The 20,110-nt window shown below is 41.8% G+C and overlaps 1 protein-coding gene across 1 annotated transcript in view; it reads right to left on the bottom strand.

Moving 5' to 3' along the window:
- Positions 1-20,110, bottom strand: part of ADAM12 (ADAM metallopeptidase domain 12) — a gene marked incomplete at its 3' end in the record, with an annotated part of 169,097 nt that overhangs the window by 114,014 nt on the left and 34,973 nt on the right. The window contains exon 3 of the mRNA XM_080348278.1: positions 8,754-8,827. Coding sequence (XP_080204404.1) covers positions 8,754-8,827 — 74 coding nt within the window. The remainder of the gene's footprint in view (positions 1-8,753; positions 8,828-20,110) is intronic.

Raw genomic sequence — 20,110 nt, forward strand, 5'->3', positions numbered from 1 at the left:
AATGTGAAAGGAACCGTTACATCAGTGATGTTGAATCGCACCGTGCCCAGAGAAACATCCAGGGCTCACAGTCTTCTCCTGTCAACACAGGGCATTAATTTCTTCCTCCCCTTGGCCGTCCTCTTTCCCTGTGTTTTGTGAGACAGGAGGTCACAAGTATTTTTAGAGGGGGGTCTGTGCACACTGACCCCCTCACCTACACCCTGGCAGAACAGGAGGGCTTGAAATGCCAAAGGCTGCCCTACTTTGGCTATGGAAATGCAGATACAGCTGGAAATCTCTCTCAAAGGAGTTTTGGAAAAGGGCAAAAAAGAGCAAAAAAGGAAAGAGGAAAAAAAATTAAAAAAAAGAAAAGAAGAAGAAAGAAGGAAGAAAGAAAAAACAGCCAGATCAAAATTTATGTGGAAGTTCCTGCACTCAATTCCTGACCGAGATTTTTAAAGGAAACGAAGGTATGGACTCTTCTCGAGAACAGGATGACTAATTTCTCTTTAGCCCCTTAAAATATCCCTACACTCAGTTCTTCATAAACGTCTATTCCTTTAAGGCTACAGGGGTGTCAAACCATGTCCCAGGACCTCAAAACACAAATCACTTGGGGCAAAGTGTGTGCGTGGGGGGAAAAAAGGTCTTCTTGGACCCTCATGTATCTGAACTTCATGACTACAGCATGGCAAGGCTCCCAAACATGAGGATTTTACCATGCCTGTGTCTATATCATCAGGGGTTCAGTTTGGTTTTCTAAACTTATGACAGAGCAAAAAAGCTTCATGATATGAATGTTAAATATCACAGCAACAGCAAAGGTTAAAAAGAGCATCAAATACTTGCATCTTGCCTTTTTTGTTTGTTTGTTTTACTGTCATGCTCTTTTCTTTGAGCTGGTACTGACACGGACATGCATTGTCAGGACACGGCTCATCCTCCTCCTGCTCTTACCTCCTTTTTGATACATCCACCAAGCAGCTGAAATTCTTGGAATGCAAACTCAAGGAAGAAACAATAACCTGAACGGACCGTGATACAAGTAGATGCCAACAGCAGCAGCAACCTGACATAGGGATAGTCTAGTATATAAAAATCTATGTGTTTTAGGGAAACAATAAGGTGTGCCTCTTCCTCGCACATACGCTTTGGTGGGTCAGAGGGGAAGGGTTGAGGCACTGAGATGCTGGAGATTAATTTATGTTTTACATAACTTTGGACATCTACAGACACAAATCTGCATTACAGAACTTGCCTCCACTCCTCAATATTCACCATAAGGACTCAACAACAGTTGTGCAGAAGGTGATTTTGGAGGACAAGTGCAGGACCCTGCAAGACACGTGGACAAGGGGATGGATTTCTAGGCTCTGGAAAGCTCTGCAGCAGGTTCAGGGCCACTTTTGGTGTAGATGAGTCAAAAGCTGGGAAAGCAGTGCCCGATTTGGGAGGCACGTGCTGTGCTCAGCCCTGTGCCTGCCGGGGGTGCGGATCAGGTTCCCAGACAAGGATTATTAGCAGAATTGAATTGTTCCCTTTGAATGCTTTTCATCTCCACATGCAAGATAAAATAATGAGGAATTCATCAGAAGAACTGTGCTTCAGTGTAGTCTGTATTTACTAACCTTCTATAAATACATACGTGAAACAGCGGACACTCTACGCAAATTAAATAGCTGGCATCTTTCCCTACAGAACTTTATGAAGGCAACAGTGTTCTTTCTACAAAGCCTTCAGGAGACGTTGAGGAGCAGAGTGTGTGCCAGCAAAATGCCACTAGATGCAAAAAGGCAAATTCTAGGGGTGCTGGATATACTGTCACATATCTGCTCTTCTTCAAAGACATTGGACCCCTGGGACTGAGCATCACAGTGAAAATATGTGATAGAAGATGCATTAAAAGCAAGTTCACCCACAATTTTGACTTGAAAACTCATTTACAGTCCTCCCTGTGTTTCTAAAGCCAGAAAGCAATATCCACAAACGTTTCTGAAAAGCAGGAGAATCCTTTTGGTTTTGGGCTGGTACCTTTACACATGTTGTGAAACGGGTAACGAGGGGGCACGTGAGGATGCAAAGCCAAATTCAATGCTCCCCCTTCCCCGCTATTGAAAAATCTGCTCACGCTCGTTAGAAGCAAATTAAAAACCACCACAAACCAAAAGCAATCTGAAACCTGCTCAAGCAGCCGATCGCAGAAACACGTGAGGAACACCCGCGAGGTTTGCGAGCAAAGCCTGGGTCCAGCTGGACACCCCCAAACGTCTCCTGCCAACCTGCAAAACAGTGGCCGCGAGGCCACGAAATGTTCTGCGCCACGTGTGCTGGCATATGACTATCCATGGGAGATTACAAGGTTTCCAGAAAATGGGTTTTTTTCTCTTTCTTTTTTTCTCCTCTCCCCTCATCATTTATTTTACAGTCCCAGATGATTGTACTTTGCCTGCGTGTTCGTTATCATCGCGATCGCGCTCACTCCAGCCCGCCCGCGGGAGTGCACATTCCTATTGTGTTCTTGCAGCCAGCTCTCCTCCCCGACCCCACTGCTCAGCCCTGTCAAAATGAAATGCTGAAAACCTCACATTCTGCAGTACGAAAGGAGATTAAAACACAGCTCTGAAAATATAATGTTCTACTGCTGCAATATATCTGGGGAGTGAAATCTAAAGCAGGCATTTCTTCATTAAATCCATTGCACCAGCAAGTGTATTTCCCTCTCCATTATTGTTATGTATTTAATTGGAAGGTACAGCTCTGACTGACAGACACTGAACAAGCAAAACCTTGTGTTAACTTGATTCAAAGCTGACAACCGATGCAGCACTGGAAACTACCACTCTCAGGAAAACATTTGTGGAGGGAAAACAGTACCTGTCCTACCCATCAGACTCCAATTTTCTTTGCATGCTATGTGAACAAGGCTTGTAGTGCTGCAGTATGTACAGAAATGTTAAACTTCTCCATATCTGAGTCTTCCCATCTGAGAAAGGGGATTGTCCCCTAAGTCCTTCGCGTGTGCCAAGGCTGCAGGACAAGGACAGAGCAGCTCTGGCTCTCCTCGGCCCCAAGGTTTGGGCTGTGAAGGGGACACAGACTTGGCTTTGCCCCATGGTCCTGCTGTTTTATGGGGCATGGGATGAGAAGAAGCTTGGCCGTGTTAGAGATTATGACGATCAGCCACAAGGTCTCCAGAATAGAAACTCCAGTCTTTTTACCGTCTCCACTTAAAGCATATTATATCAGTGTACAAATACCTTCTCTCATTATTCTTTTCTTTTGGTATATTTATATAAGGAGAGGAAAAACAGATGAAGAAGCAGTTTCTGTCCTGATGGAGCTGAAGCTTTTCACTCCAACACACAGCTCCAAAAGGACACAGCTAAAGGGAGCCCCAACCCCACAACCTCGACTACCATCACCAATACCAACCTATTCTAATAATTATAGAAAAAATCTTGGTATCTCAACACCCACACTAAATATGCCACGCTTATATTACAAAGATACAGCAAATACCTGTTCCATTAGAGCCAGGGATCAATACCATCATTACTGTAGCTGTGGGAGCTGAATCTTCACATTTCAGTGTGGTGCAAACCATTTGATTGTTGCCATTACAGAAGGGAAAAATTGTTCCTTCCATTAATGTGAAACTTTTACTGCAATTAAAGTGAAACCCCAACTGTCAGCTCCTGCTGAAATGCTGCAGTGCAGCTGCCAACTCCAGCATTTGCAGATAAAACAGTCAGGGGTCATCGTTTTTTGGCTAAGATGCAGCACAGAATTATAACAGCAAATGTATCTGAGAGGTCCCATTTCTCTATTTGATATTTGTTTGTTTAGATTTGTATTTCAAGCCATTGATTGCATATAAGCATGTCAATTCATTAACAAATTTTGTCAGCTATTTTCTTTGGCACTGGAAACGGGTTGTTTCCCTGCTAAACTAATCCAGCTAGAATGTCACTTGCACACCGATCAGTGCTCATATTCAGAAAGGTCAGGGAGAAGAGAAGGGATAACTAACCAAAAAAATAACATAAAAGGTTTCTGAACACCAAAGCCTCATTGGAACAGTTCACATGAGCGTGAAGATGTCCAGGGCCTGCTTTTCTGATGGAAGGAATACTGCTGGAACCTCCTCTGTCCTGGAGATAAGCTTTCCAGGTGACCTCCAATCCTGGCCCGTTACACCTCAATACATCCATGTAGAAGTGGTAACTGTGCAAGGGGGACAGTCAGAGATGCTCTGAACTTCTAGACATCTCTGGATCCTAAGGGATTTAAAGGATAAGATGGAAACTTATACCATGGCCTAGGATGGATTTTTCCTCCTGATAAACAGAATAATTTTTACTGAGAGAATAAAAGGCAGCAATCTAACCACATATATTTCATTTTTTTATATTGCTTTGTTAAAGGCTGTGTCATAAACCTGACAAAAAAGAGCATTAAGTTATGGGGAAATGATTAGTGAACTCCGCTTCTCTAAAAGACTTGAGCTTTTTCTTTCTGTCTCCACGTTCCTCTGGACTCTGGCAATGGCCTGTCAGCCACAGCCTCGCCCATCACTCTGCAGAGCTGCTCAGTGACACCCCAGGACTCAGTTGAGATGCTGCCGATGTCCTGGGGGCAATGCCATCCTACCTCCATCCTGGCCATCACACGCTCTCCACTGGCCTCAGCTTTTTATCTGCCATAGACTCAGGTATATACAGGAGCCGGCCGTGAACACGCTCTCTAACATCTGTTCAAAGTTATATTCCTTTGACATTCATAATTATGACCTTTACCAGCAAATCATTTAAGCATGAAATTAATTTTGAAAATAAGTAATTCCACTGACTTTACCTGGATTACTCATATGTTTAAAGTTAAAAGAACACTTAAGTGCTTTGCTGTGTACAGACCTACTTCTGACAAGAGTGTAAAATGTTTCCAGTTGCAGAAAACCAGCCAGTAGTCACATAGCATTCCACTCTCCAACACGGATTTAATCTTACAGGGGGTTTGTTTCATTTACACAATAGTCAGCCTGCTTTCCTCTCAGATCCACATGCTGCAATCAACTTTAAAGGGATTTATATGTGCATACATTACTGTCCCTTGCACAAGAGAACGGCATCAGTATTGTTGATGTAATGCACACCAGTACAGTCAGCTGCTCTGCAGAGTGGTTTATTTTGCAGCTGATCGATGATTTGCTGATTCTGGAAATCTCTCCATATGACAAGTGTTCCTAAAACATTTAAGGTACTACAGAGCTTAAGGTTCTCGAGAGTGCAACCATATTTTGCAACTTAATCATAGTAAGAAATGTACTTGCAGTATAAGCTCACTGGCAGGTTTTCTACAATTAACAAATTGGATTCATAGGAAATAATTTTGGTTTTGCAATTACAAATGTGCAATGCCTGAAAATTAATCACTGAAGTATTTAATCAATATGTGCAAAAGTAACCTTAACAGCTGGAAATCACAGAGATTTTAAACCCTGAGCAGTGAAATTAGGTACCAGTAACTCTTGCAGAACTAACTTACAACATCTTGCCCAGTACATACGAACACATCTTGCTGAGTCTAAATATCAGAAAACACCAAACTGACATTAAATATTTCCATAGATAACAGATGGTTTAACACATCAGTCCCCACTTGGGTTGCCTAATGCATCTGAATCGTGTTTTGAAATATAACCCAAGGTTTGGAAAATCTCTAAGGTTTTCGATAAATGAAGTTTAATGTCAAGACTACTCAAAGCAGCTGTTTCTACTAACCATGGAAAATCACATCCAGTTTTTTAGGGTTTTTTTTTTGCATGACCAAATGCAGAAATTATGTAATTTATGGGTCCCATCTACCTCCACTCTCACCATTCTCCAAGGAATAACATGCTTTACATGAAACTACAGGAAAATAACAGCACACATATCAGAACTTCATATGTGTTGTCACGTATGACTCAAGAAAAGATGTTTGTATTTAGCACTGTACTTCTACCTAAAGCATGCTGATTGAATGGCTTCTCCAGTGCTCAGCATCAATGCTTGCGGGCTATTTGAGCTGCATGTTTCATGCCAAGATCAGGAAGATGGAGCAGGCTGGAGGAGATGGGATCTGTATCCACATCTGCTGGTCCTCTCGGCAGCCTGGGAGACCCACGGGCAGGAGCTGCAGCGTGGGAACTTCGCTTCCTTCTCCAGGGACCTTCTCACATCTCTGGAGTCCATCATCTACCTTAGGCCCACCAGCTGTTACCCTATCCCCTGCTCTGCATTCTCTCATTTCTCTCCTGGACTTTATTTTTCGCTCCATGAACCTGCAGGAGCCCCTGGAAGCAGCAGCGCGTCCATGCCGTTTGCTACGTGCCCCCAATGTCTCATCTCCCCTGCTGCCACTTGCCTCTCCGTGCCAGGGACAACATGCCCAACACCATCATCACAAGCAGAAGAAATGCAAGCACCAGTTTCCACAGACAAGCAGAGAGGCCTTGAGATTGTTTGCCCCGGGAAGCACAGACTGATGTGCTGTGTTATTTACAGAAACACGTAACAAATGCAACTACAACTACACACACACTCACCAAAGCAACTTCTGCGCAGACCTGCAACATTCAAACCATTAATTCTCCTGAAAATCAAAGTCAGTAATACTGCAGAAAAGGGATGAATGATTTTGCAAAGCCATGACCAGCTTTTCCTGTGGTTTGGGATCTATGAACTGCCTCATATGCTCCAAAGGGTAATTCTAGTGTTTTACTATCCTGCCTAGAAGCTCCTGCAAGGTTGAGGAACCTCATGTTGTTAAGAGCACACAAAGCTCGTATAGAATGCAAATGTTCTGGTGGGCACCGCACCAAAGAGAGAGGTAAACTAAAAAACAATCATTAATAAATTTATTAAGGAGCAGATCTCAACATCTCCAAATCTGATTAGTCAGACACATGCTCATAGACTTAATTTACTGAATATCCATGTCCTGCTTCTAAAAGAGGTAGAGATTGCATCTTACCATTTTCTAAATCTGACTTTATTACAAGTACAAGAGAGTTTGGACAGTTTCAGCAAGGCCTGTATTAGCAGTTTTATGTTCTTTTAATTGCTGACATGGAATGTAAATAGTTTCCTCAATTGCTGCATACTTCCCATTCCTGAAGGAAGGCACGCCCTTTGACAAAGATTACCAGAATATAAAGTTAAATCCCTGTTTATAAAAGGAATTAAATCCTCCTCTACTTACTGAAACAGAGCAGCCTATGCATGGGGGATCTACATACCCTTCAAGGATAGGAAATGAACGACTAAGGAGCATTAAAAACAATGTAGAGAGCTCAACATTTGGGCCTGATGTTGAATAATAAAGTGAACTGGATTTTTTCACAGCTGAGTAATCACAGAATGGTCTGGGTTAGAAGGGACCTTCAAAACTCCCCCAGTGCCCCCCCTGCCCTGAGCAGGGACATCTTCAGCAGCTCAGGTTGCTCAGAGCCCCGTCCAGCCTGGCCTGGGATGTCTCCAGGGATGGTTCATCCACCACCTCTCTGGCCAACCTGGGCCAGGCTCTCACCACCCTCACTGTCAAAAATTTCTTGTTCATGTCTAGCCTGAATGTTGAGACTCTTCCAAATGACTGGAAACAGAAAGTGTTTTGTTTTACTCCAGAGGACTAAAGCGGTGCCCTGTCGTTTTCCATTGACGTTGTCCATCTCCAGGCTGTACCCGATCTCCCTCAGACATTTGCTTTCACATGCACATTCCCTCCTCCTAGCACATAAAGCTGCACTGCTTAGGTCTATGGTCTCTCTATTACAGTAAAAAAATCCAACCCTCTGCTGCTTTTATTTCACAGCAAGGAAACCTACAGAACTCATAGATCCTTGCTAACATTTACAAAAAGTTCTCCCTAGGTTGAGAGTGGTCTTAGATCTGCCTTCAACAAGCAGCATGTAGTTGCCCTGATCTGAATTCCCATAATATATTCTTGAGATGCTCTTAGAGGAAAAGCAGTTTGAGAAGTTAAACTAAGACTTGGATGACTTTGGTTCCGTTTGTCATGGACTTGCAGAGAAGTGACTTCATTTCTGTACAGTTCTGTATCCCTTTGTAAAAACTCTGCTGGGTTTCTGCCATCTCTACAGCAGCCCCCAGTGTCCCCTCTGAAAGCTGATAGATATGGGTGGGAGTTGTCAAGAGCACGTGGAAGAAGACACAATATTTTCATCCCCCAAACAAGGGCTCAAGCTCAGCTTTGATCACAGGCCCTGTGAACAGCACAAACATCCCATCATCAGCCCCTTGACACCAAACCCATTAAAAGTCCAGAGGGGTTAAGCTCAAACCCTTGATCTGTCTTCCCTGAGCAGACGCCGATGGCCACTGCATGGAAGTAACCGCGGTCACAGGCAGTGCCAGGAGAGTGAGTCCTCCAAAACACATTCCAAAGACTGGAGGATTTTCCACATTACCATAAACAACAGGGCTTACCACAGGAACGGAGGACAAACCCAAATCAAATAAAAATAATGACCAACAGGAAAACACGGAGAGGCAACGTGTCCATTTTCAGTCCCACATAAATGCAGACGACTGTGGAGATTCTTGCTCTAAAAGCAACGTCCAAACACACATGACCCAAACTGGAACAAAACTCTCTTGTTAGGGACCAGCAGCCAACGTGGCCCTGGGTTACTTTTAAACCCTCAATTTTAAAATGATAACCCTTCTCTGAGAACCGCCAGTACAAAGTGAACACGCAACAAGGGTACTTACTCGTTCCTCTCCAAATCGATGACCAGATGTTTACTCTCAGCTTGTATCACAAACTGCAGCAATGCCGGGTGATTCTGAAAAAGGAAAATAGAGTGGGTTGAGTCCAAACCCAAAGCCCATCATCCCACACCCCTCTTTGCCATGTCTGTGGTTGCAGGGAGGAGCAAACAGCTACAAAGAGAAGCGCGTGTGGTGTCCCAGCTCCTTAGTGCCACCTCAGTGCGAACAAACATTGAGAGGCAGCAGGATTTCAACCCCTGTCTTCAAGACGCCACGATGCACCCTCAAGCAATTGTATCGCTTGCAACTTTGCACATCAGAAAGCCTGGGAAGACAAGCATAGTGATGCAATACGCATCAGTTCCAGGAGACATCTCATACAGTGCTGAATTTTCTCTTTTTCCTCTCCATGTAATAGCATAACTGCAATAAACACTACTATAATCTCTTATCAATGCTCTATCTTGCTGTATACGTACAACTGCACACATGATCTAAGATCATCACGTAAACAAAACATAAAGTACACTCATGCTGAACTATTTTTCCCTGTAAACAGCTGGATGTTTTAATGTGTATTTTATACCTTTTAATAAGGAATGATAAAGTTGTAGCTAAAAAAAAGAACTAGGAATATGGTCAATGGTACTATCAAGTATCTCTGTGAGAGCAGTAGACACAGTATTTGTACATATTCAAGCATTTAAGAGAATTTTCTAAACAAGACATCAAGAGCTGAGCACACGGAAATCCCAGTTGCACTCCAGCACGGAGCAGGGACCAGGACATCTGGATTGCATTTTCAGCACCATCAGGGCTGCATGCAATCTTCATCTTGCATTCCCCTGATTCTAAAACAAGTTGTTTGCCATCTCAAGCATTCAAAAGTAAATAGACTATTTTTTTGAAAGCTGTGAAAGAGCATCAGAAAGGTCTGGTGATCCATTTGCTATCAGAAGCAGAAGGAGCTGGAGGCTCAGACACTTGTTTGCTGCAAGGGGCAGTGCACCTATAGAACCTCTTGAAACTCTACTTCAAACAAGAAAGCACAGTTTATGATACACTAGTTGCTCTTAATCCAAGAGTCTGAACTTGCATATATTTTAAGCCTGTTTACATTTAGCTTACATCTCCTTAAAAAAAAATTACTGGATTGTGAGACAGTATTTCCTTGTTTTAAAATTCCAGCAGTAGCTCCATCAATCAGTTATTCCTCTGTACACTCAATATGCCTTTCCGAAGATTTCAGTCAACTAATTGCAATACTGCAGCAGGATAATTCTAGGGTTCTAGTATTTAATTGATTTATTGAGAAGTGTGGCTGAATTTGTGCTTGCTGTAGTGGTGCCTTGATGAAGCCCCAGCTGCATGGGGCACCCCACCTACAAAACGCAATGATTTTTACATTATTTAGAAAATGGCAAATGTTTATTAAAAAGTGAAATTCTGAGGAGGCTGTCGTAGACTAAACAAAACTGTAATTTTGTTATAATGAAAAATAGCTGACAGCTCCCCAGTGCTCTCGGAGATTATTGCGCGCAGAGCGTGACTGAGATCCCGCTGCTTTCTTCTGTGTCCTGCCCCGCTGCTCGTGCAAATCCAAATGTGTTTTCTCTCTCCCCATGCAAAACAGCAACATTATTGAAATTCTGCATCTCTGTGAACTTTGCAGAAAGCAGATCCCACTAGGATACTAAATAAATGTTCAGACTATCCTTGGCATTCAGCAAACACATGGGAGTCATTTATTGACATGAATATTTAGAAGCACTGTTGATTACCGCTTGAATATCAGCACATTGGTTCCAAACCCCGTAAGATATAGATACTAGAGAGTTTTTAGAGGGTAAAATACAATTAATTACAATATAACACAGTAAATAATTAAGATATTGCAGTAGCACAAATGGACCCTTTTCAGCTAAAGGCCCTCTGTTACTATGTAAATGATAAGTGTTTATTCATGCGTTCTCAGTGGTACTTATTTGACAGTCAATTGATGTTAGTAAGTTGTAAAGTTGAAAAAGCAGCTGCAGAATAAAGCAAACTGGTACAAGACAAAAACATCTCTCAGAGAATTCCTAAAGCTGGAGCTTCTCATTATCGAGCACAGTACTGTCCCCAGTTAGGGCGCTGGGCTGCTTTGCATGGCACCCAGGTTCAAATTCTTGCCGTACCATAGATTTTTCTCTCAAACAAATGCCTCATTTCCTCGTTTGCCATCTGGGAAGAGATGAAACTGCACTTTTTCTTATTCTCACTGGCAGTCATAAGCATAAATACAGTAAAAAATGACATGCTGCTCAGGTGGGATGGTGACTGGAAACACATAAACACCTCCAATGATACATTTGTCATGTGAAAGAAAAACACAGATCATTCAGAAACAGGGGGATTTTTGGTTGTTTTCTCCCTTTTGTAAGGTATACACTTGTGAAAGAAACTAAAATCTTTTCCATTTTTACATTTCAGCAGTCGCGAAGTCTCCCCTGAAGTATTTGCGTGGTCTGTACCACACCTTAAAAGCTGATTTTGAATCTCTAACGCTTTTCCCTTACAATCAATATTTTCAAAACCGAGCTGCAGGATGAAATGGGAATCACCATAAACACAGATATTAGATTCCTGTTATATATTTTCTGTCACAAACATTGAAAAGGCACGTTGTGAAGGCACATTTCAGAAAGAACCACTCCTTATAAAACATTTCCATGCTGATACCACAACTTATTCCCACATTGATGCCTTTAAAATTATCAAATGTGAATGTAAAGTGAACCTTATAAGAGTAGCAGTATTTAAACCATAATAAATAATGATGTGTGCTTCTACCTTCTTTTCTCTACTGACTTACATTTTCTACTTCTCTCTACTCTTTAAGTACAATTTGCTGCTCTCTTTTTTTTTGGCAATGCCTTTTGTAGCATAAGAAAAGGTTTCACCAATGCACATAAACCCTTCCTTGATATCTGAAGAGGCAGAACTGACTTTGGGATGACTGAAGCAGGATCCTCCATAACCTTCCCCTCTTATTTAGAGCACTTACTTTCAAAATCTACAGCAAATTGTATCAGCAGAAAAGAAAAACTCTTTTCCCCAGTAATTTTTTCCTTGCTTGCTGAGGGATGTCACTGTGAACGTGCGTTAGTGAAACACAATATTCTAAAGGAAAGCAGCAAAACAACAAGGTAAGACCAAGCAAGAACTCTCAGAGCAGATTAAAAGCAGATGAATAAAGCAGCACCTGAACAACTGGAAGCTGGTGAGACAGCAGCTACTTCTGTCATTCTCGTATTCTTACAATGGAATGAAAATCAATATGCACTAGTAAAGCTAGTTTAACTAGTACATGTGTTTAAGTACTATTGAAGTTTTTGTCGCCTTTTGAATCACTTTGATCTCCAGATCTTTATACAGAAAGAGAAAAGAAAGGATGGTTTGGAGGTTAAGGACTTCCTGTGTGAACCTGGAGATGGTGTTGGGATCCCAGCTCTACCACGGACTCATGTTTTGGCTGGGACACAGCATTTCGTTGTGGGAAACCCCACACCCCTCCACTTGAGCCAACCTCCTGCACCTCACTCTTTTGGGGCTTCACTCACCCTTGTCCAATTCTTTCCTCCAACTTAAAATCTGCAAAATGGACCTGACAATAGTTTTCATCCTCTTGTCTCTGTCTACTTCGCATGTAAACTGATTTAAAGACATGCTGCCTAAACACAGATGCGAGCGAATGGGTACTTCTGGTGAAGGAATCAAGACAGTACAAGAGCAGTGGCTCAAAAATGGCAATAACACTTTCTTTCCTTCAGCTGCTCATGTTTTATCACATCACCATGAATACCAAGATAGACTCTCAGTAACAGATTTTGAGCTTCGCACACTTTCAGGGACTTTCTTATAATAATACGACAGCCTCAAAAAAAAGTCAGTTTTTATGCCTGAAATACTAGTAGCTGTCCATTTGGAGTACATTTGTTCACCTTGGTGGGATGCCCATTCTGGAATCCGAATACAAAGTAGTTGTCACCGAGCATATTTTTCTGCACAGTAATGTAGGAAAAAGTCTTAATCGTTTCTGGATCATCTCTTCCTTCGGGCTGCGGAGTTGGCAGGGACTGTGAAACACTGCGGTGCCGTCAGCTTTTCCCTTGATACTCACTGTTGAGATTGGGATAGAACACTTCGAGTAATTTCTTATGACATTTGGAGAGAGAGAGACAAGTGATGAAGTGGACAGTCCTAATGCATATGTCTTTACACCTTTACAGATAAGGCATAAGGATTAAGAAACATGAGTTAGACCGCCACAACTTTAAATAAAAAATATTCTAGCAATCATGTAGTGGAAATAAAAGGAAATATCGATAGACAAGGGAAAGAGTGCAAATAAACTCAAAACAGCGGCATTAATTCATTCGGAAAGCGAAAAGCATTTTCAGCTGTATCAGATATCCAAATCCAGTATTTGAGAACAGAGATCAGCACAAGAAATAGAACCAAAAGGGATGATTTTGCTTCTCTGGTTTCGAAGTTTTAATTATATCCTAACATGGTAGACTGAAATAGGCAGGTTTGTTCAACCCAACAAAGCGGTTTCCAGTCCCTTCAGAGCTACTATTAACTTCACTAAAGGCAAACTTGCAACAGGGCTGACTTTGCACAGGCGGCCAAGTCGACCCACACCCACAAAGTGCCGATCAGAGATTGCAGGATCCATCCTGACAGGTCACCAGTGGGACGCTCCTACTCTGAAATCAGTCAAAATTGGCACGATGCTATAGGAAGAAAAACATAGAATGTCCTGAGTTGGAAGGGATCATTAAGTCCAACTTTAATTTTAAGGCAAACTACAGATTGCAATTAGTTGTACACAACAAGATTTGTGCCATTCAATGTGGACCAGAAATAAAAATGCAGCAAAATCTCATTTAATAATTAGTTGCCTGGGCTTTAGTTTGAAGTAAGAGAAATCACATCAGCAGTGACAAGGACAGAAGAGATTCTGGAAGCTACTCCAGACTTGCACAAAGCTCGTCATTACTGTACCAGCCCATAGAAACAAAAGACAATGTTCCTGTAGGATAAGGAAAGAACACTGAGATGCAAAAGACAACTGTCATTTATGTTGAGCAGCCTGGCTCTGATAAATATGTGCTCATGGATGGGGCTTAACATGGTGTTATACAAGGCAGTTGGCTTTAGAAGAAAATCAGTGTTTGCTCATGAGAACAGTGAGAGGAATAGGGAAAAGACATCTCCATAGTGCAGAGAAACCAGAATATGTACCTGAAACTTGAGCATGTATTTAAAATGAAACTAAATAAATAGCTCATTCATGCAGAAATTCCCCACTCGTAACTGGCCAACCAGGACTGTTGCCTTTTGGTTACCTGGTTTCCCCCAGTATTGCACACGTCAAACCAGACTCGATGACGTGATGGTCAACATACTCTACCAGGGGATAATCTCAACGTACTCTACCAGGGGATAATCTAGGGATATTTTTTAATTCAGATTCTTAAACTGTGCAAAAAGCCCCAACATTTACTCTAGGGATAAGACCCTATTTACTTTCTCCTCTATGGTTCTTAAACCAGAAATTCCAACTCAAAAACAGTGAGGGTCACAAGTTTGCGTTATCTCTTAAGCGTAGCTCTGGAAATGAAGGACTTCTGAAGTAGTTACATTCCACACAAATCTAGATGCTTTTTCTTGTATCTGAATAGCTAACATCAGGAATTAGAGATTGCATAACTGAGGAAAGAGTACATCATTTCCAGTACATAAATGTACATAAATTCTATGCCATTTTGTGCTATCGATGTGAAAATACCTTTTCCCCCCCACTTCATTTGTCAGACACCGAGGTCCTGCGTTGGCGTCTTCACAAGCTAAAAGGTTTGTTTATATATATCAGATCTTTGGGCTGATATTACCCCTCTACTATCTGTAATACACAAAGAGAGAAAAACTAGAAAATCTGTAAGAAATAAAACCACCTGGGGAATCTTATCATGATAACTGGAGTTCCACCCAACAAACACAAGCTGTCTACAAAGTATATACCTTTAAGATAACGACAATCAGCAATGAATACTATAAATCGCATGCCTCGCTTTAAAATCAATAAGTATTTCTTCCTTTTCTTTTGGCGTGAGTTCAGAAGGCAACACAAGAGGCTGTGTTTCCTGCAAACACCTCCAAACCCCAGCGATATTTCATGCGGATATGAAAAGTAGAAACATTTAATTCATATTGGTTTGGCAGTTCCTGAGGGCAGTGAACTCAGCTGTGCTTTCCTCACTGTCAAACGACAAGCGTGTATCCCTGTGGTTGTGTATAATGAGTAGCAACAAAGGGAACGGAGTGTTTTGCAGCTTGCTTTTTTTAATGGCATTGCAAAGAATCACAGCCCCTTAATAAATTGGCTGAGCCACTCCAATCACATAGGAAAGAACTTCCAAGTTTGTTCCCACCCTTAAAATAAAATGGTTATTTGAAAACAGAACGGTAACACTCCTTTCTTGCTAACTGTACAAAGAGATGTGAGATTCTTCTGTTTGGAAGGCATAATTTCTATTTCTTTTAGATTTAAATAAAAGAAATGTGTAGGTGCGCTGCTTCTCTACCACTGCCAGTCCCAGCCTTTGGCCATCAGGTTATTTGGCAACATCTGCTGAAGCTCCTACGAATCCCTTATAAAGGGCTTTTAAAATTAACAGTTCCTTGCTCACTGTTGCTGTCCCAAGATCCCTATTCAGAGTTAAAAATTCAAGCAAATAATGCTCAAGAAAGAGGAAATTGAGAAGTTAATTGTGCCAGACCAAAATCAATAAAACCACACAGCTTCAGCACACAGTTTCCTGGTTTCCATGCAGAAATACAAAGCTAATGACTACTCTGGGAAAGGGAAAGCGTACTTACGGTTAAGCTAGATCCTTTTGGTGAGGTATTTCTAGTTTATGTTTTTTAAAAATTAAAGAATAACCTGGCTAAAACATGCTCAAAATGTCCTAACACTGTGGGTCAAATCTTCCATGAGCAAATCCAAAATAACCAGTTTGATGTTGTAAAGAAATCTGCATTTTCTGAGGCTGAGTTGTTGTGCTATGAACTTATTTAGTGTCAGTAAAAAGTCGGGCATGAAAGCTGAGTTCAACATTTACACCGTATTTTCATTATCAGGCACTGAAGTTGTCTTAAAACGTATTTATGTGCATTTGGCTGGCTAAACAGGGATTATCAGAAAATTCACAACTTTATACACTAAAAAAAAAAAGTAAAATGTGTTCTTTCTTCTTAATTAAATCTAAGCAGAGCAAATAGAGCAGTCTTGGTTTTTAAACCAGCCACCCAATTATCTGCTGAATTATATTGGTCAAAAATAGGTCAAAAAAAATCAATACTCCCGTTTCAGGACAAACTTGGAAAAACAAAAATCTTTCAAAGATTCCTAAAAACAAGTTCAGAGAACAAACGTGAGTGAATTATGAAGAAGGGGACTGGTGTTGCCAACGCTTTGAAAAAGCCGATGGGGAGCGAGCTCCCCTGTCCTCTGGTTCAGGATGTGGTTTGGGAGAAGGATGCGAGTTGTAACGCAAACCAGCCAGTGCGAGGTATTGAAGCCCTTCCTGTATCTTTGCAGCAGGATGGATGCAAACCAACATAAACCAACGCTCGGCGTGTATTTATTGCACTTCTCTGCGCGCCTGATGACCTGCAAGGAGTCTGCTGCGCATCTGGGAGAGGGTGATTCGTTAGATTCACGGATCACAAAGGAAGGAAGAAAGGAAAACGCAACAACATATGGTTTTGACTGAATGGAAACGACTGCAAACTGTGAACTCAAGTTTGTATTAAGAACAAGTAATAAAAATAATTTAAAATATGTATGCTTTTAGCCAGCTTTCATTTAGTAGGGCCTGTGGTGATAAGACAAAGGGTAATGGTTTTAAACTAAGAGAGTAGATTCAGACGAGCTATAGAGAATAAATGTTTTACACTGCGGGTGGTGGGAGCCTGGACCAGGTTGGCTAGAGAGGTGGTGGATGAACCATCCCTGGAGACATCCCAGGCCAGGCTGGACGGGGCTCTGAGCAGCCTGAGCTGGTGAAGATGTCCCTGCTCATGGCAGGGGTGGCACTGGGTGCATTTGGAAGGTCCCTTCAACCCAAACCATTCTGTGATTCTACGATTTATTGCCCCCACTTGAGCTGCTGCCTGCCACCTCTTTGAAGGACTCTCTCCATAGATCTACCTAAAGCCGCTACATTTTGTCATTTAGGTAAGGACTTCATGGAGAAAATGAGTTTCTACCCAGACCATGAGTACAACTGGCAGGTCCTCAGCCTGGAAGCAGGTCAAGAGCAGCAGTGCTTTTTAATGTGAGTTTGATGGAGGGGTGTGTTGTTTGCTATCACAACATGTTCCCTCAACCAGCCGGAAAGACCAAGCCCTGCCCGTCCTCTGATGCACCACAACCTCGCCAAAGGGGTCAGGCAGGACACTGATTGCACCGATGCCCATTTTAGCTTTCTGAAAGACCTGAAAATATAAACGTCTTTTTAATAGTAAAAAGAAACATTATCTGAAGAGTTTGGTTAAAAGACTGGTTACTTTGCTGCCCAAAAAAAGTTAAAATAGCAATACCCACAGGCCTGTAAGTCTCTGGGGGAGTGTTTATGTTGTCTTATATTCCAAAAGGCAACTAGATATTATACACCACAGCCTTGGAGGGCTGAGAAGCATATGGCAGCTCATCCTCCTGGTACCTGCTGCATTGTCAGGTCTTCTTGTTGCAGCCTTTTACTATCACCTCAGATGACAACGAGTCACTGTGTTAGAGGGAGGTTTAACACCTAAAAAGTTCAGGCCCAACATCAGAAATTTTTCTCTGACTCAAAAACCAACTAAAACCTGGCATAGGAATAAAATAACCTGGAATTTGCTCAAAGTAAACCCGCAGTCACTATACAGTATTTACACTGCACGTACCAATCACAACTGTTCATTTTGCTATCAAACAGATGGGAGCAAAAAGTACCTCTTTCTTGGAATAGATTATGTGCTGCTTAAACAATGCTTTGTGGAAGGCTGTGTGAAGAAAACAAACATATTGGTTCTGTAGTAAAGTGTTACAAACCAAAACTTAATAGAGCTGGCAGCTAGGAAGCAATTGCAGTGGGTCTTGGTAGCCTTAGTTATTGAAAGAACTTATTGCAGACAGCCCTTTGCAATTTGGGTAATTATCATGTGAGTGAACAGCTGTTGATATTTGCCAATTTTAAATGTATGTGAACTTCTTTGAGGTCTCTGCCATGTAGATTTAGTAGATCCCATTTGAGTTTAAAACTACACATAACTTTAAAAGTAAAATTCCTCCTTTTTGTAAGGACACTGGGGACTGTCACCTCCTTTTACTAGAAGTTTGATTACAACATCGTGTTCTTCCAATGTACTCAAATATCAAGGTCAAGCATGGCCTGTATCAATGCCTGTATGTCCACTATCTACCCGCTGTCATTGTATTTTATGCAGCTCACCCCTTTGTCCTGCCACTTCTTCTGTGAGTATTCCTATCTCATTTACCAGACACACATCCACTGTGTTTTATCAGAGCTGGAGCCGAACAGCAAACCTGACCCGCTTTAGAAACACCTCTTCTCTCCTTCTATGCACATCATTATTGCAGCGTACGTTTGTGGGAACCCAGAACGTGCCGTGCGCTAGGGGTGATCCAAATAATGAAGATAATTAATACTGAAGATAATTACTAAGTTGCCCATGATAAGAAATGGCACGTCCTCCAGATTATCACTGCAAGTGTTCTCACCAGTGGGAGATGTCTGGCACGCCAAGGAGGACACGAGCTGATGAGCTCCATGTATTTTGCGTGGGGGCTGCATGCACAATGTACTCGTGTATGCTGGGCAGGTTAGCAGATAAGAGAAATGTTTCCAGGTCAATAGGAAATTAAGTCCAATCTGAATTGCGCCAATCACAGCCATTATCTGAGCCACCCGCCCACTCTTTAGGTCCCTTCGGTGTCACCTGCATCCTCAGAGCCTTCTGTGACTGCAGGAGTCCCGCGATGGAGGGTTCTCCACATTCATACAAAGTTGAGGAGCAAAACCAAAAATCACAACCACCCCCCTCCCAACGTTTCCGTGGTTCAGCTAACTAACATAGAAAGAAAGAACGCAAAATACAGTAGTAGCTGTGTCCACCGAGAAGCAAACTGAGATGGCCACCCGTTTCAGCAAACTGCAAGTCAGCTCAGAAGGCTTCAAGAAAGCCCATAAATTATTCTGTCACTGGAAGAGGATTTCAGATGCTTTTTGTCTCCCATCAATACAAATCTGGCTCTGCTCAGTAAGTTATATTAAATGCACATGTATCTCCTTGAAGCCACATTTCATGCTCTCCAAACATCTTTCTCTAAATTAGATCCTTTCATATTCCTTGAAAAGCTCAGTTCTTAATTAGGAAAGAGTTCTGATTTTCCATTTTCATTAATTCGTTTGATTTCAAGATTTTGAAGCCAGAGTAATTGCAGCTAAATGAAACTTATTGAAAGGCAAAAAGACACAATCGGTTTCAGACAATGAAAAATTTAAGAATTTGTTGAACGCAAGTGAAGGGTTGGTCTAAATGTCCTGGCTAAACTGAATCCTTGACGATGCAACAATCTCCAGAGAAGGAATGATCTATGTTTTGCTTCTCTGAATGAACTCGGAGGGTTGGCTAGATTAACGCTTAAATCACTTAATTATTTGGCTTAATTCACATGCAGTTCTTCACTCTCAGATCCCTCCCGCTCCTCTCCGGCTGCACCGCTCCACTGCAGCAGGTCTATGCCAAGATCTCTGAGCTCAGACTTCATCCTCTCTAAACATCTTTTTCTATTATGTGGCTCAGATTAAATCTTCTTCGTTAATTTGTTATTGCAATCACAGATGTGCTTCTGGATTCGAGTTCCCTTTTGCACCGCAAATACTGGAATGCAAACCAGAAGTGAGGAGCCGGTATCTAATTTCCACTCTTTCAAAGTGTAATTTGTCTCTGATGACCTTTTGAAGATGACAGATGAGTTATACAAAGACAGATAAAATATTAATATTTTTTAAATGAATGGAAGGGGAGATTTCACCCCGGTCTTGGGCTACTCAAGATAACTTGACAAACTTTCCAAAGCTGTACTTCCAAGACACATGAATCATTTTTATATCCTGGAATGTGCCCTAAGAGAAGGAAGATTTCCTAGTAAAGCAAATGACATCGCAAACCTGTGGGCAGCATTTCACATTTTTCTACTTAATTAGAAAGAGACTTTACTCATAGATACCTCATCTATG

The sequence above is a fragment of the Nesoenas mayeri genome (genome assembly GCF_963082525.1).
Source record: "Nesoenas mayeri genome assembly, chromosome: 7".
Classification (NCBI taxonomy): Eukaryota; Metazoa; Chordata; class Aves; order Columbiformes; family Columbidae; genus Nesoenas; species Nesoenas mayeri.